This window comes from Piliocolobus tephrosceles, chromosome 17 (assembly GCF_002776525.5).
Source record: "Piliocolobus tephrosceles isolate RC106 chromosome 17, ASM277652v3, whole genome shotgun sequence".
Lineage (NCBI taxonomy): Eukaryota > Metazoa > Chordata > Mammalia > Primates > Cercopithecidae > Piliocolobus > Piliocolobus tephrosceles.
Genome location: NC_045450.1, coordinates 17078072 through 17095556, shown reverse-complemented (window position 1 = coordinate 17095556; position 17485 = coordinate 17078072). Strand labels below are relative to the sequence as shown.

The 17485-nt window shown below is 46.0% G+C and overlaps 1 protein-coding gene across 1 annotated transcript in view; it reads right to left on the bottom strand.

Annotated features, from left to right (window-relative positions):
• The window catches only part of XYLT1 (xylosyltransferase 1), a 373789-nt gene that overhangs the window by 55807 nt on the left and 300497 nt on the right, over nucleotides 1-17485 (bottom strand). Inside the window, exon 6 of the mRNA XM_023189714.3 lies at nucleotides 1052-1132. Within this exon, the coding sequence (XP_023045482.1) occupies nucleotides 1052-1132 (81 nt within the window). The remainder of the gene's footprint in view (nucleotides 1-1051; nucleotides 1133-17485) is intronic.

Here is a 17485-nt window from a genome sequence, read left to right as displayed (position 1 = left end):
CTCGCTCTGTTGCCCAAGGTGGAGTACAATGGTGCGATCTTGGTTCATCGCAACCTCCACCTCCCAGGTTCAAGAGATTCTCCGTCTCAGCCTCCTGAGTAGCTGGGATTACAGGCGCCTGCCACCACACCCGGCTAATTTTTGTAATTTTAGTAGAGACAGGGTTTCACCATGTTGGTCAGGCTGGTCTCGAACTTCTGACCTCGTGATCTGCCCACCTCGGCCTCCCACAGTGCTGGGATTACAGGCATAAGCCACTGTGCCCAGTCTTTAACGGTATTTTCTATTGGAATGGGGAATCCCATCATGTGATGTCACCTACAGGGGGCACTCAAGACCCTAGCCCTTCCAGCTGATGGATGGTCATGGAGACTTGGGCTCAGCTCAATGCTGAACTGTAGAGATGCTATTTTTTTTGACATTGTTCATTTTAAGCGAGAGAGGCGTGAGGGATCTGGGTTGGGGTTCTGGGTGCCTCCAACCCCTGCTGATGTGTTGGGCACCAGTGAGGGAGTGAGGAGGACATGGGGCTGGGATTCGGACCCCTGGGTTCAAGTCCATGCTGCTATGACACTCTTTTCCACTACAAGGTCAATTGCCTGAGAGGAAGGGCTTGGTCTTGTTTGCGGCTAGAACAGCGATTGGCCCACGCCCGTGCTTGGTAAGTATCTGAATGACTCGCTGAATGAACAATCTGGGGACACTGCTTACATTATGGGCCTCAGTCTTTCCATCAATAAAATGGGAATTAACCGTGGATGCCCTACTGAAAGGGTTACTGCAATGAGATACTGGATTTGTGGAAGTCCTTAAGGGCAAATAACCAAAAGGGCTGTGACACCATGAGAAACATCTATGGTTATCTTTGTCCTTGGCTGACAGGAGGGACTACTTCAGATCCCACGCAGACACGGCCAAGAACAGCTGGTGCCAACTTTCTCCCACCCTCAACTTTTCTGTGGTTGTGTGAAACCAGCCTAGAAAATTCCCCAAATGATCGCTCAGGTTTTTGCTTCCATTTTGCACAAGGGGTAGGGGGTTGAGGTGCTACCTTGCATTGTCCCGGCCGTGTGACTTCAAGAAATTCATATCTCGGTATCGGGAGAGAAACGCCACCAACTGGTCATTTGTCCTGTGGAAACAAACCAAGGGGAGAGTCAGGCCAGAGACCGTGGGTACTATCTTCGTCACAGAAACCAAGTTTCACCGATTATGTCAGTCTGCTCGAAGCACCTTCTCTGATCACTTGCACACGGGCTGATAAGGCATCCTCTTTATATTGCCATTTTTATGTCACCGTCACTGACTCCTATCACACTATGTTAAAAGGGGCTGTTTGTGCATTTCTCTCCTCTATACTCCAATATGCTGGAGACTCTCTGAGGGCAAGTGGAGTGCTCTACATGTTTGGGAATCTCCAGTGCATGGCATTGGGCTTGGCAACAGCAAGTCAACAGTGTGCAGCCCAAAGCTAAACACACAGCAACCTCAGGACCTTTGCATTTGCTTGCCTGGGAAATTTCTCCCAGTATTATTGGCTTGGTCTTGTCGTCAGGTCTCCTTTCAAATACCACCTCTTCAGAGAGACCTTTTCTGATCCCTTAACCTAAAGTAGTACCTGCCTCCCCCTCTCTCTCCACCTTTATTACATCACTCTGTTTATAATTCACTATTGTATAACCACTTGAAAGCATTGACCTTGTTTACATTAGAATGTAAGCTCCATGAGGACAGAGCCCAGCTGGATTTGTTCAACACTGGCATACAGTAGGAGCTATATTAATGTTTGTTGAATAAATAAATGAATCAAAGTGATGTGTGTTCAAACTGACTCCTTCAAATGCACTTTGCGCAATGAATGCATCAATGAATGGATGGATACCAAGTCCTCGATAACCACGGGCTACTGAATGAGAGAGCTTTAAAAAATATGAAGTGCAATACAAATGAGAGACATCGTTCCCAGCATTGTTATCCCAAATTTATCGCCATCAATCTCGGCACTAGCAGTGTAGTCACAGCTAATCAGCCTGCGCATACAGCTGTGACAGTACTTTAAAAGGCAGTCACACGGGTCTCCATCTGCCAGAAACGCAGTCGCCTCTTCTGCTGAATAAACCCAAACAGGTAAATGGTGCTGATGTGACAGCTCCTTTATCACCAGCCTTCTCTGCTTCGGAACTTTTACTTTGAAAGAAAGCGTTAACTATTGTTTTAAATGGGAGGAACAGAAAAGAGGGCAGAAAGATTAAAAAAAAAAAAAATCTCTGGGTTTATAATAGAAGCTAGACCTTTGACAAGCAGGACAGTGCCTTAGAAAGCAATGCTTGGGCAGAAAGAGAAAGATCTGGGGACAGATCCCAGCGCCATGACTGAGTCAGCTGTGTGTCCAAGGATGTCATTTAACCTCACTGAATGGTAGCTTGCCAGGAAGGCACCTAGGTTGAGAATTAAACGTGCCCAGCACCTAATAGGTCCATCAATGCATATATACTGAATGGACAACTGGGTGGATTTTAAGGGCACACAGTAGGTGTACAATCAACGCACGCACTTGCTCTATCTGCCTCCCAACTGGTCTGAGCTGCCCCTGCTGCTCACCCCCTCCTTCATTTCCCTGCACCTCCGCAGTCTCGCCACTCCAAGCCCCTGTTCTCTCATTGGATGACTCATGTTGACCAACTCATAATTCCAGCGGAGGGGGCACAAAGCAGTTAAGAGACACTGCAGTGAAAATGAGCGCTGCTCATGTCCCATCCTATTACTGAAATAAACACCAATTCAAAACCAGCCATTCTAGCAGCGGCAGGCGCTGTGTGTCTGCAGGGAGTTGAATACGGCACACACACGGAAAGCTAAACCTTGCTGATGGGCACAGAGGTGAACCCAGGGATGTTCGCAAAGGGCTAACCCCACGTGGCCATACAATGGTGCATCTCCCGCGTGGTTAAACCCCATCGTGCATGCCAAGGTAAAGTCCACTGGTGCCTCCGACTCTGTTACCTGTAGCTTGTGGGGACAGGACCTCTTTAATAAGCCGCTGGGAGAGGTGGAAACCAAATCGGCCTATAAAAAAAATTTAAGCAATGTTTCTCTCCAAACCATAAAGAGGCCCATTCTAACTCTGCGTTTTAACAGCTCTTATTTACCAACCCCCTCACCACTCTGTGCGACAGTTCATTATTGTTGTCCTGATGAATACAGGACAAGTTAACCTCTGAATGAGTCCCCGGCAGTTGGAATAATAAATAAGGCCTCTCAGGCACCCTTAGTGGGAGGATTGAAGGGGCCGGGCCGGGGCTCCTGGGCCCCCTTCTCGTGAAGCCTCAGGCCTCCCAGGGTCAGCGGCTGCAGTTCCATTTGGCAACCCCAGAAAGCGCCTTTCAGGGCTGTGAACTGGGGCCATTTTCACATTTACCGCTTCACCGAGTCCCCATCTGACGGGGATGAATAGGCATTTAGCGAATTTACTTAGCGATGCTTCCACATGAAATCGTCTCAAAAGATGACATCTTAGGGGAGGGAGGGTGGATGAGGAGGGGGCTGAGGTTTCCAGGCCCAGGGCTTTTGGGCAAAGCCGCCTTTCAAAGCCAAGCGTTGCATGCTTGGCAAAGGATCCTGATGGATTGTCTGGGAGGGTGGGGCGGGGGGGACCCCTGCCTACCCCCTTTCCTAGGGGCCCGGGCTCCTTGCTCTCCCTCTGTGTGAAATGCCTGCTCTGAATGCTAAAGCCCATCCCCCCAGTCCTTCTCGAAAGGGAGATGGAACTTGGCTGAGGACCAAATTCTCCTATTGTTGCTTTCAGATGCCTGTCGATAATTGCCTACATAATATTTAGTTCTCTCCAGATAATTAACAGCTTGCGATCTGTTGACATTTTACCCCGTTCCAGTTTCTCGCTCTCTCTCTCTCTCTCTTGCACTCATGCACATTTCTCACTTCCCTTTCCTGGTGGAGTCATTTGCCAAATGGTTCCCACAGTTCATCCCTTGTATCTGTCTCGTCATCAATTTCCTCCTACTTTTTGCTGAAATGATTAGAAATCACGTCTCTTGGTCTATGCCCGTTCCTCTGCTTCCTGAGGATAACTGGGGCCCACTGCTACCACCACTGGAGTCACTGGGAAGTCTCTGCTGAAATAAGTAAGAAATAAATATTAAAATAAACTTACTGGGAGCCATGAGAATCTTGTTGGAAATGAATAAAAAAATGAGTAATAATCTCCCAAGTCACAGCCATTTACTAAATGTGCACCATGCCCTAAGGCCATGGGAAAAGACTTTTGCCACATTTTATTGCATTTGGTATTCACAACGATGCTAAAAAATGTAAATTTCGGCTGGGTGTGGTAGCTCATGCCTGTAACTCCAGCAGTTGGGGAGGCCAAGGCACGTGGGTCACTTGAGGTCAGGAGGTCGAGACCAGACTGGCCAACATGGTGAAACCCCATCTCTACTAAAAACACAAACAAACTAGCCAGATGTGGGCTGGCACAGCTGTAGTCCCAGTTACTCAGGAGGCTGAGGCTGAAGAACTGCTTGAACTTGGGAAGTGGACGTTGCAGTGAACCCAGATCGCTCCACTCCACTGCAGCCTGGGTGAAGGAGTGACACTCTGTCTCACAACAACAACAACAACAACAACAACAACAACAACAACAACAACAACAAAAGGCATTTCACTCTCATTTTACAGACGGGCAACCAAGACTCAGAGAAATCATCCATTTAATGAAGTGCAGAACCAGAACTGGAACCTGGGTACAAATGTCACAGCTTGTGTTCTCTACTACGAGACTGCCTCTACAAATGATAGTGACTGAATGAGTGAGTGAATGAATGAAAGAAGGTATTCCACTTCAAGTGCAGAAGAAAAAAAATACAGGTGCGATACTGTCGTCCTCTTCATAGCCTGGTCTGCAGCCCACTGCTATTAGAAATGCCCTACTTCAGGCCTCAACCAATACCTATTGAGCAAAAGTGTGTTTTTAAACAAGATTCCAGATGATGCATATGCCCTTTAAAGTTTCAGAAGCATTGCTCTAAGTCAAGTATGACTATCGGTAGTTAATTCTCTACTTTCCATCTTTATCTGCTCCTCACGGTTTCTTCTGGAGAGCCCGGACTATGAACGAATTACTTTCATTTCAATAAGCCTTAGGTGTTGAGAGTATTAAATAAAAACAATACACCTAATACCTGTGCCATAGTACTCAGCATACAGTAAGCCCACGATAAATGTCAGCTGTTATATAATAGCATTATTATTACCATCTTGAACATCAGAAGCTTAAGACACCTTGAACTGTGGAAAACAGCGTAAAGACCCAACCTGATTTGAACTTGGAAGGCTTTCTGTGCATAAGACCCATGGAACGTTCTGCAGAGCATAGTTTAAGAGATGTCCAAGGCCCCTTCCCAGCTGGTGTCAGACTTAGGCTCCCAGAGGGCCATGGTACCACTGTGTATGTCTTATCTATATAACAGCTCTGGACATTAAGTTATGAAGGAAGAGAGGGCAGAGTTCTCAAGTTCCCATAGCACCCAGGAGCCCATGCTGTCCGGAAAAGGTGCTCTGGGCACACAGAGGCAAGCAAGCAATGCCTGTTTGCTGGTGGCATGTGACAAGAGATGAAGCCTGCTCAGCTTCCACTAGGAAGGAGCCCAACACAAAACCAACTGCACCTCTCCGGGCTCCTGGTGCTCAGCTGGCACACGTGCCCCAGAACCCTTTCCCCACTGCAGGATACTGTCAAGGACCCTGCCAGAGGTGCCCACAGTTCAATGGTGGAGGCGACAGGACTAAAGCCAAAATTACATGCAGGATTTTGTAAATGTCAGGATTCAGGATTTCAAACCTCTGATGCTGCCAAGTGTGCACAGAGTCCAGGGGACACTGGAATTATTATTCCTCCTGGACTGCAATGAACCAGCCACTGTGAGGCAGAAATGCATATGAAGGACTATGGGGAGGCCGGGCACGGCTGTAATCCCAGCACTTTGGGAGGCCGAGGCGGGTGGATCATTTGCAGTCAGGAGTTCGAGACCAGCCTGCCCAACATGGTGAAACCCTGTCTCTAGTAAAAAATACAAAAATTAGCTGGGTGTGGCGGCATGCACCTCTAATCCCAGCTACTTGGAAGGCTGATGCAGGAGAATCGCTTGAACCAGGGAGGCGGAGGTTGCAGTGAGCCGAAATCGCACCACTGTACTCCAGCCTGGACAAGACGAGCGAAACTCCGTCTCAAAAAAAAAAAAAGAAAAAAAAGGAAAGACTATGGTGTTGCATGAGGGACTGTGAAATCAGGTAAGTTGAGGAAGTTGAAGGGTGAGGGTTGAGGCGCTTTCAATCTGAGCTGAGAATAGACTACAACAGTGTTTCCCCAACTTCTGCTTCTAGTGTATCCATAATCTTTAAGTTATTTTATATGTACATTTAATTTAAATACCACTTTAGCTTCATCTTATGAACCAATATTTATGATATTTGATGTACTTTTTTTTTTTGGAGAGTCTTGCCATCTTAATCATTTTTCTGAGATCAGACGAGGTAGGGTGCGTTCGGGGTGGTATGTCTGTAGACCATCTTAACCAGTTTTCAGTGTACACTTCACTGGTACTAGATGGATTCACACTGTTGTGCAACCATCACCAATATCCATCTCCAGAACTCTTTTCATCTTGCAAAACTGACACTCTCTGTTAAATAATAATTACCTATCTCTCTTTTTTTAATAGCCCCTGGCAACCCCCATTCTACTTCCTCTCTACTATTTAAACTATTCTAGGTACCTGACATAAGTGGAATTGTACAGGATTTGTGTTTTGGTGGCTGACTTATTTAACTAGCACCATGTCCTCAAGGCTCATCCATATTGTATCGTATCTTAGAATTTCTTTCCTTTTTAAGGCTGAATAATATTCCATTCTGATGTACCACTTGTATGTTATTTTTTCCCTGTTACACATTAAAAGCATTAACGACCACATGTCTGTATACTTCCTAAATCAACTGGGCTGCCAGGGGCACACATGGAAGGGGTCAACTCTCCTGGTTTGCCCAGGACTGAGGGAGTTCCCATGACACAGGACTTTTAGTTTTAAAACTGGATGGTCCTGAGCAAATGAAGATGAGTTGGTGACCCCAGGCACATGGCTCCATTGAGGGCTGCACAACCACAGGAGAACTGCCCACTCCACAGAGGCAAAAAGCTCACCTTCCTGTGATGAACCCAATGTATAGAAAACAAGATCACGGCAGGGCCTATTGTAACCCTTTCCTATGCTTTTAAAATCATTATGAAAGCTTAGATCACAGCAAGGTAAAGACTGAAATACCAGCAATAGCAACATCATCATCTAACACTTGAGTGCCTACTATGTGGTATTTGCATCTATTAACCCACTTAATCCTCATGACCACCCTAAGAGGTAGATGCCATTATATTTATCTCCATTTGTTATTATATAAATGGGAACATGTATGTACATGGATTTTTGTGTAATGACATATGCCACTTCTGTGACTCATCAGCACATAGAGGCCGACTTCATCCTTTTAACAGTTGCACAGGATCTTATAGAATGGGCATAGCCGGACAGGCGCGGTGGCTCATGCCTGTAATCTCAGCACCTTGTGTGGCTGAGGTAGGCAGATCACGAAGTCAAGAGATTGACACCATCCTGGCCAACATGGTGACACCCCATCTCTACTAAAAATACAAAAAAATTAGCCAGGCATGGTGGTGGGTGCCTGTAATCCCAGCTAATTGGGAGGCTGAGGCACGAGAATTGCTTGAACCTGGGAGGCGGAGGTTGCAGTGAGCTGAGACTGCGCCACTGCACTCCAGCCTGGGTGACACGAGTGAAGCTCCACCTCAAAAAAAAAAAAAAAAAAAGGCATAACCAATGCCCTAGTGATGAACACTTACATCATTTCCATTTTCTCCCTATTACAGATACTGCTCAGATGATCTGCCCGCCTCAGCCTCCAAAGTGCTGGGACCACAGGCATGAGACCTTGTGCCTGGCCTATCATCCACTTCTGTATCCACATCTCTGTCCATTCCACACCCTCTGCCAGGAATGCTCCTTCCTATGTCTTCGCCCAATGAACTGCGAGTGATATCGGGGAAGGAATCCCAGAGTCAGGGTACTCATGAGAAAATGCTTCATAATAACAATTGCAGAAAGATTTCCCTTTGTTGCTCATCAAGTATTAAGGGTTCGTCCTTCTTTAATTTTACAATAACCCATCCAAGAGGTACTCATTTGCGGATGAACAAACTAGGACTGGAAGAGCTTTCACGGCTTGTGCCAGGTCTTACGAGTGGTGGAGGGGAGATGCAGATCTCAGTGCCCAAGGGCCAGAGCCTGGGCTCTTATCAATCCCGCTTTCCCCGTGGTGAATAAGCTTCAGGAATGTGATCCATTTCTGTAGACACAGAGGCCGGAAACAAACAGGAAACTGCAGCTGCCTTCTGAAGCCTCCCACTTCCCTTCCAGGGGACTTTTGTTGAGTGTAAGTTGCACAACAGGAGTTGACACAGGTAGAACCTCTGTCCAGGGTGTGTGTGTGTATTTCCTGTGCTCCTGTAAAATCTGAAGTCCAGCAAGTTTCCTCCTCTCCCTGCCTTCCATCTCGTGAATGGATTCTAACCCACCCTTCCATCTTGTGAATGGATTCTAACCCATCCTTCTGTGTCCGGAATTGGTAGGTTCTTGGTCTCATTGACTTCAAGAATGAAGCCATGGACCCTCGTGGTGTTACAGTTCTTAAGGATGGTGTGTCTGGAATTTCTTCCTTCAGACGTTCAGATGTGTCTGGAGCTTTTTCCTTCTGGTGGGTTCGTGGTCTCATTGTCAGGAGTGAAGCTGCAGACCTTCGTGGTGAGTGTTAACAGCTCTTAAAGGCAGCGTCTGGAGTTGTTCGTTCTTCCCGGTGTGTTCGTGGTCTCGTTGGCTTCAGGAGCAAAGCTGCAGACCTTTGTGGTGTTACAGCTCATAAAGGCAGCGTGGACCCAAAGAGTCATCAGCAGCAAAATTTATTGCAATGAGTGAAAGAACAAAGCTTCCACAGAATGAAAGGGACCCCAGCCAGTTGCCGCTGGCTAGCGCCTGCAGCCTGCTTTTATTCCCTTATCTGACCCCCATCCACATTCTGCTGATTGGTCTATTTTACAGAGAGCTGATTGGTCTGTTTTGACAGAGTTCTGATTGGTGCGTTTACAATCCTTGAGCTAGACACACAGTCATAGAGTGCTAGTTAGCTAGATACAGAGTTAGCCAGATACAGAGTACCAATTGGTGTATTCACAAACCCTGAGCTAGACACAGAGTGCTGATTGGTGTATTTACAAACCCTGAGCTAGACACAGAGTGCTGATTGGTGCATTTACAATCCTTGAGCTAGACACAGAGTCACAGAGTGCTAGTCCTCCAAGTCTCCATTAGGTTAGCTAGACACAGAGTGCTGACTGGTACACATACAATCCTCCTGTTAGATATAAAAGTTCTCCAAGTCCCCATCTGGTTCAGGAGCCCAGCTGGCTTCACCCAGTGGATCCTGCACCCGGGCTGCAGGCAGAGCTGTCCGCCAGTCCTGAGCGGCACCTGCACTCCTCAGCCCTTGGGCTGTTGGTGGGACCAGGTGCCACTGAGCAGGCGGCTGCGCCCGTCAGGGAGGCTCAGGCGGCGAGGAAGCCTACCGCAGGGGGAGGAGCTCAAACATGGCGGGATGCAGGTTCCGAGCACTGCCCCTGCCAGGAGGCAGCTAAAGCCCAGCGAGAATTTGAGTGCAGCGCCGGCGGGCCAGCACTGCTGGGGGACCTGGTGCAACCTCCGCAGCTGCTGGCCCGGGTGCAAAGCCCCTCACTACCCTGGGCAGTGAGCGCCAACCGGCCACTCCGTGTGCGGGCCGCGGAGCCTGCACCCGTGCCTGCCGGAACTCGCACTGGCCCGCGAGCACCGCTCGCAGTCCTGGTTCCCACCTGCGCCTCTCCCTCCACACATCCCTACAAGCAGAGGGAGGCAGCTCCGGCCTCAGCCAGCCCAGAGAGGGGCTCCCACGGTGCCGTGGTGGGCTGAAGGGCTCCTCAAGCACCACCAGAGGGGCTGCCGAGGCCAAGGAGGCGCTGAGAGTGAGGGCTGGTAACACATTGTCACCTCTCACTTCCATCTTGTGAATGGATTCTAACCCATCCTTCCCCAGGGCTTATTTAGGGGAGGAGGAGACACTGCCACTGCTCTCTCCTCCACACACCAGAGAGTTTATGCAAGGACTTTATTGAGGGCATCTTCTCACCTACTGGAACAATCAGGGAAGTCCAGGATTGGAGAGCAACAGTGAATAAAGGCCAAGTTCAGGACTCATCCAAAAAGAGACAAGAGCAAAAGAACTGTAAAAAGGACAAATCCCTGATTCAAATGTAGTCAAAGAACATGCATTTGTATGTTCACTGAAGCACTATTAACAATAGTAAAGACGTGGGATCGATCTAGGTGCCCGTCAATGGTGAACTGAATAAGGAAGATGCGGTACACATACACCAAGGAACACTGTGCAGCCATCAAAAGAAAATCATGTCCTTTGCTGCAACATGGATGCAAATGGAGGCCATTGTCCTAAGTGAATTAACAGAGGAACAGAAAGCTAAATACCACATGTTCTCACTTGTAAGTGGGAGCTAAAAATTGGGTTCTCATGGACATGAAAATGGGAACAAACACTGGAGACTACTAGAGAAAGGAGGAGAGGAGGGCAAAGGCTGAAAAATAACCTAGTGGGTACAATGCTCACTTACCTGGGTAATGGGGGCCTTCATACCCCAAACCTCAGCATCACACAGTATAACCCTGGAGCAAACCTGCACACGTACCCACTGAATCTAAAATAAAACTTGACGTTATTTTTTTTTCTTTTTAAAAAAAGTTTAAAAAGCAGTCCAAATTTACAGAGAGACTTATTTTGCTAAGATATGGGGGGAAAGGTATGAAAAATGCTAAAGAGCATATTTTTTCTTGGATTCCATAGGCATAATTCCAGCCACCATGAGCAACTGAGGAAAAGTGAACTGGATAAAATGCTGGCCCGGCCTCCAGGCTCCTGTCTACCCCATCCTCCAGGAAGCAGCTGCAGAATCTTCCTAAAACATGAGTCTGACCATGTCACCCTTTGACTCAATACCTTCAGCAGCTCTCCATCATCTGTAGAACAATGTCCTCACCCCTTGGCAAGGCATGCAAGGTTGTTTGTGACCTGGCACTGCCTACTCAATCTTTGGAATTACTTGAAGTTTTCTAAATGTTCTGTGTTCTTTCATAACTCTAAGACTTTGCAAGCACTGTTTGGTCTCCTGGGGAAAATATGACTTCCACTTCTTCAATAGGTCAGGCCCTGTGACAAACACCTGGGACAGGAGTGGGTAAGATGGTTGGGGCACCTGTCCTCAAGGAACGCAAAGAACCCTGGGGGAGGCAGACATATAGGTAGGTCCCTGTGATATGAAGTGAGACAGCAGGTGAACTGAAGCACGGGCATTCAGGGAGGCTACAAAATGTATGCTGGGGACACCAGGGGACAGTACCTCCTTCTACAAAGGCAGGGGGCAAACTGGAGAATGACCTGGATGATACAACCCAATCAGTTTTAATTGGATTTACCTTTTTATTCTGACAAAAACGATGTGGCATTAAAACACACTCATTGCATTTGAATGGACCAGCAAACCATTTCACAAAGCCTCAGTGCTTTCACAGGACATTTGTAAGAAACACATTTTTCATTTTAAACATATACACGCCTTTCTAAGAGGCAGTTTATCTGAAGTTCCATCAATGAGAACTCTTAACACACCAGCCCTTCTTTTAGACAGCTGTAATGGAAAGGTAACTGACAAGAATCAGCACCCAGGGGCCATGTAGGAACCTGGGACGCCACCGGAATCATGAATGAACTAAACTGACACTCCGCTTGGTGGTTGGCGGGGGGAGGGCAGGGTTGGGACTGTGTGTGTGCACACTTGTGCACGCACATATGTATATAAAGTCTATTTAATTGTATTTTGATTCTCTTAAGTCTGCTTGTCCTCTTATGCCATGAGGCATCTCAAATGTGCAGAACATTTAGTTAACCAAATTCTGATTCCCATACAATGATTTATTACAGCCAGTTATTTGATTTGATCTTCGGGGAACCAGGGGAGGTCCACTTCAGAGGGCATCGAAAGATTGAATCTTAAAAGTAAATATGATTTAAGTAGGAAAGCCAAGAGGCGGCTACAAGGAAAGCTGTTTTCAGAGAGGTGTTTACAGTAGTTTCTCTCTGATCCTTGCCACTTTCTTGCTGTTTGATTTTGAGCAAGTTCCACAGGCTCGCTGAGCCTTGGTTTTCTAATCTGCCAAATGGCAGCATTTAACAATGGTCTATGAGTTACTTGTGTGTTGTGGGCACGGTACATGCAGTGCCTGGTGCATAGCAGGTGCCCAGTAACTGGAGTTCCTTTGGAAAGAAGTTTCTATATTCTTTGCTAGAAATGCAGAGGGAAAGGTATGCCCACCCCTTGCTAGTTTCCTACCAAACTGTGACATTTCAATTCATTTCCTACCAAACTGTGACATTTCAACCTTGTGGTTCCTAGCAAAAATTTAAGTTATGTATGTTCATGTTGCTTGACTGTAAGCTACCTGAGGACAAGAACTTTATGTGGGTCATCTATGTTTCCTAATGTCCAGCACAGAGGCCTGGAGCATGACAGGTTCCATCAGCCTTATGCCTGTTTCTCTTGGGGTCCACAGGCCCATTTCACTGTAGCCCACAGAAACTGCTCAGCACAACTGCGTTGCAGGACAGAATGAGGGCTTCTGTCCATACCATCCCTAATGCCGGAAACATCCTTCCTACACCTTCACCTAGAAAACTCCTCTTTGCCTTTGCAAAAGCTGGCTCAATGTCAGTTCCACTGGGAAGTGCTGGAGTATAAATGACCATTGAATGGCACTGAACTGTACTGACATGTTGACCTTTCTCTTTGTGCTTATGGCTGAGAACAGGTACCTTTTTCACCATTCATCCTGCCCTGGGTTTGTTCAAATAATCACCATGACCTATAATACTAATTTGTCCATTTCCATTTCACCACACAGGTTTTCCTAATGCACCAACACTAATGTATCGGAATTTGGAGTGGTTAAAATAATGCAGATCTGACATCAGAGAAATGTAGGTTTGAGTACTAGTTCCACCACTTACTGGCTGTGTGGCCTTGGGCAGGTCATTTTTAGTTGATGCTCAATTTTGTCATTTTTAAAATTGAGGATAATAACACTATGTACTTCATAGAGCTGAAGATGTAATGAAATAAGAGGGAATAATCTGTTGCTTGCAACCACAAAATTCTAGCTGATACAGAAACTGGTACCAGAGTAGGGTAATGAGTGTTGAGCCAGTGAAAACAAGAGAGATCTACTACAGCTTAGGTAACCTAGCCCACAGAATGCTAGAATGTCAGCTCTTCTTATTGTTGTTATTATTATGAATTCTCAAGGACTAGAGTCTGTACTGTGCCAGGAGTAGGATACAGCAAGGATCTCTAACTCCCAGAACTTTGGGATTGGGTCAGTTTGGATTTCAGCCCCAAGGTGAGATTGAGCTTGAAGGACAGTTGATACTGTCACCAAGCATCTCATTCTCCTTGGGCAGCTTGCCACGTTCACTAGCCTGTATGTATTGGAACAAGGTTAAAATGCATTGCAACACAGACAGGAGTCATACATGCCATGGGAAAACAAACACTGTGGCTTCTGCAACAGAGAGATAGATTCTGGAGGATCAAGACATGCTGCGTCCAGTATACTCTTTACCCATAGATTTCCAAGGTTGCTTGTTTATCTCAGAGGGCTGAGGAGAAATTTAAAAAGGATTTTTAGACAGATTTTTTTTTTTTTTTAAACAGAGGGCACAAGGTAAGAAGTAACTTGACAGTTTCTAGGCAAAGAAAACATCAGAAATGATTTAAATGAGAAGTTATCATATAGATCATCAGTTTTTAAGCTGCATCTGGGGGAACCCCAGGTTGGGGCTAGGCAGCTGGGGCCTCAAGACACCTCAGGTGAGGTTTCCTTACCGAGGATTCACTTCCACCTATATTGGGTGAAATTTCAGTTGAGCAAAAATGCTTTAGTAGCCTAAAAACAAATGTTCAAAAATGATTTAAAAAACCCTAGAAGAAAACCTAGGTAATACCATTCAGGACATAGGCATGGGCAAGGACTTCATGTCTAAAACACCAAGAGCAACGGCAACAAAAGCCAAAATTGACAAATGGGATCTAATTTAACTAAAGAGCTTCTGCACAGTAAAAGAAACTACCATCAGAGTGAACACGCAACCTACAGAATGGGAGAAAATTTTTGCAATCTACTCATCTGACAAAGGGCTAATATCCAGAACCTATAAAGAACTCAATCAAATTTACAAGAAAAAAACAACCCCATCAAAAAGTGGGCAAAGGATATGAACGGACACTTCTCAAAAGAAGACATTCATACAGCCAACAGACACATGAAAAAATGCTCATCATCACTCGCCATCAGAGAAATGCAAATCAAAACCACAATGAGATACCATCTCACACCAGTTAGAATGACAATCATTAAAAAATCAGGAAACAACAGGTGCTGGAGAGGATGTGGAGAAATAGGAACAGTTTTACACTGTTGGTGGGACTATAAACTAGTTCAATCATTGTGGAAAACAGTGTGGCAATTCCTCAAGGATCTAGAACTAGGAATACCATTTGACCCAGCCATCCCGTTACTGGGGATATACCCAAAGGATTATAAATCATGCTGATATAAAGACACATGCACACGGATGTTTATTGCGGCACTATTCACAATAGCAAAGACTTGGAATCAACCCAAATGTCCATCAGTGACAGACTGGATTAAGAAAATGTGGCACATGCCGGGCGCGGTGGCTCAAGCCTGTAATCCCAGCACTTTGGGAGGCCGAGACGGGCGGATCACGAGGTCAGGAGATCGAGACCATCCTGGCTAACCTGGTGAAACCCCGTCTCTACTAAAAAATACAAAAACATTAGCCGAGCAAGGTGGCGGGCGCCTGTAGTCCCAGCTACTCGGGAGGCTGAGGCAGGAGAATGGCGTAAACCTGGGAGGCGGAGCTTGCTGTGAGCTGAGATCCGGCCACTGAACTCCAGCCTGGGCGACAGAGCGAAACTCCGTCTCAAAAAAAAAAAGAAAAAGAAAAAAGAAAATGTGGCACATATACACCACGGAATACTATGCAGCCATAAAAAAGGATGAGTTCGTGTCCTGTGTAGGGACATGGATGCAGCTGTAAACCATCATTCTAAGTAAACTATCACAAGAACAGAAAACCAAATACTGCATGTTCTCACTCATAGGTGGGAACTGAACAATGAGATCACTTGGACACAGGAAGGGGAACATCACACAACAGGTCCTATTGTGGGGAGGAGGGGAGGGATAGCATTAGGAGATATACCTAATGTAAATGACAAGTTAATGGGTACAGCACACCAACATGGCACGTGTATACATGTGTAACAAACCTGCATGTTGTGCACATGTACCCTAGAACATAAAGTATAATAATAATAAAAAAAGAATATGCAAATAAATTATTAAAAAATGGCCAGTTTAACTTCCAGTTGTCTTTTGGGAGAGGAAAGAGGCTGGCGTCTTACTCAATAGCAGAACTGGCTGAGCTCTGCCCTAACTGCCCAATCTTGGGCAGATGACAATTTTTCTGACAAGCACTGTTGCCTTTATAATAACAGGAATCACAATATGACATGCCTTGTGGAGTTGTTTTGGGGTTAGAAGGAATGATGTCAGGTTAAGCTGTTAGCATGGGTAGTTGGTGTAAACAGTAAGTATTAGCTGTGTTACTCTTACAGCTGTGAATTAAATTTCTTTTCTTTTTCCCTCCTTCCTTCCCTCCTCTGTCCTTTTTTACTCTCTCTCTCTTCCGTTTCTCTTTCCTTTTCCTTTATCCTTTTCTTTCCTTCCTCTTCCTGCATCCTGCCTACTCAGTCTTTGGAATTACTTGAAGTTTTCTAAATGTTCTGTGCTTTTTCATAACTCTAAGATTCTGCAAGCTCTATTAGCTTTCCTGGTAAATATAATTTCCCACTTCTTCAGCAAGTCAGACCCTGCCATAAGCATTTGCTGAGCATCTTCCTGTGTGCCAAAGACTGAGTTCATTTCTTTTTTTTTGAGATGGAGTCTTGCTCTTTTCACCCAGGCTGGAGTGCAGTGGCGAGATGTCGGCTCACTGCAACCTCTGCTTCCCAGGTTCAAGTGATTATCCTGCCTCAGCCTCCTGAGTAGCTGGGATTACAAGTGTCTGCCACCACGCCTGGCTAATTTTTTTACTTTTTAGTACAGACGGGGTTTTGCCATGTTGGCCAGGCTGGTCTCAAACTCCTGACCTCAGGTGATCCGCCTGCCTCGGCCTCCCAAAGTGCTGGGATAACAGGCGTGAGCCACCACACCTGGCCCACTGTGTTCATTTCTGACTTGAGACATGAATTCTGCTTTTTCAACAGCTGGGTATCACTTTGAGTTGTACGGGCTCATTTCAATGAGGACATTTAAGCCTGGGTTTTATTTGACTCTACGTGAGCTCACACTTCCTGCTTCTTGGGTAAAAGCTATTCATTTACAAGTATTTATTTCTTTTCCCAGAGAGGTACGTACTCAGTGGCAATACCTTAGTCCTACTTCTTCTGTGTTCCTATGGTGACCGATACAGTGTTTTACTAACAACAACAAAAATCCAAATTAGTAACAAATGTCATCTGGGATCTGACCACATAAACTCTGCCAGGAAGATGCTGATACAAGTTCATTGCTCGCTGATGAATTTTTTTCAGTGCCAGGTCTCTGAGTACTTAAATGGCTGCATGGTAAAAACAGGATCGTAGTATAAATGATCAAACAGGACGTGTGGTAGATGAAGGCAGATTTGTGCACACTACACTATCTCCACGTACTCATTCAGCAAACATTTATGTGACACCTGCTATGAGTCAGATGCTGTTTCAGATGCTGAAGAAACAGCAAAGATGCAGACCAAATCCTTGTGAGAAAGGAGCTTTGGTGTTCCGAGGCATCCACGTACATCCTGGATTAGCTTCCCTGTATGCATTAAAAGTGTAGTCACGTACCATCCTTGCTAGAATCAAGAACACAGGCACTCTGCCCACTGCCTGTGTTTTGTGGCTCAAATGAGGAACCTCAGTTGAGCAAGGCTTGGCTACCACAATGTCTGGCATATTATAGTTGCTCAATGCACACAGGGACAAAGGTTGAATGCAGTCTCTGAGTCTGTGCCAGGTTCCTGGTATGGAATTCACAAACTCAGATAGAATTCCTTTCATGCTAAGGCAGATACATCAGCAGGTCCTGCTGAGATAAGCCCGACTGAACGATAGCTTGAT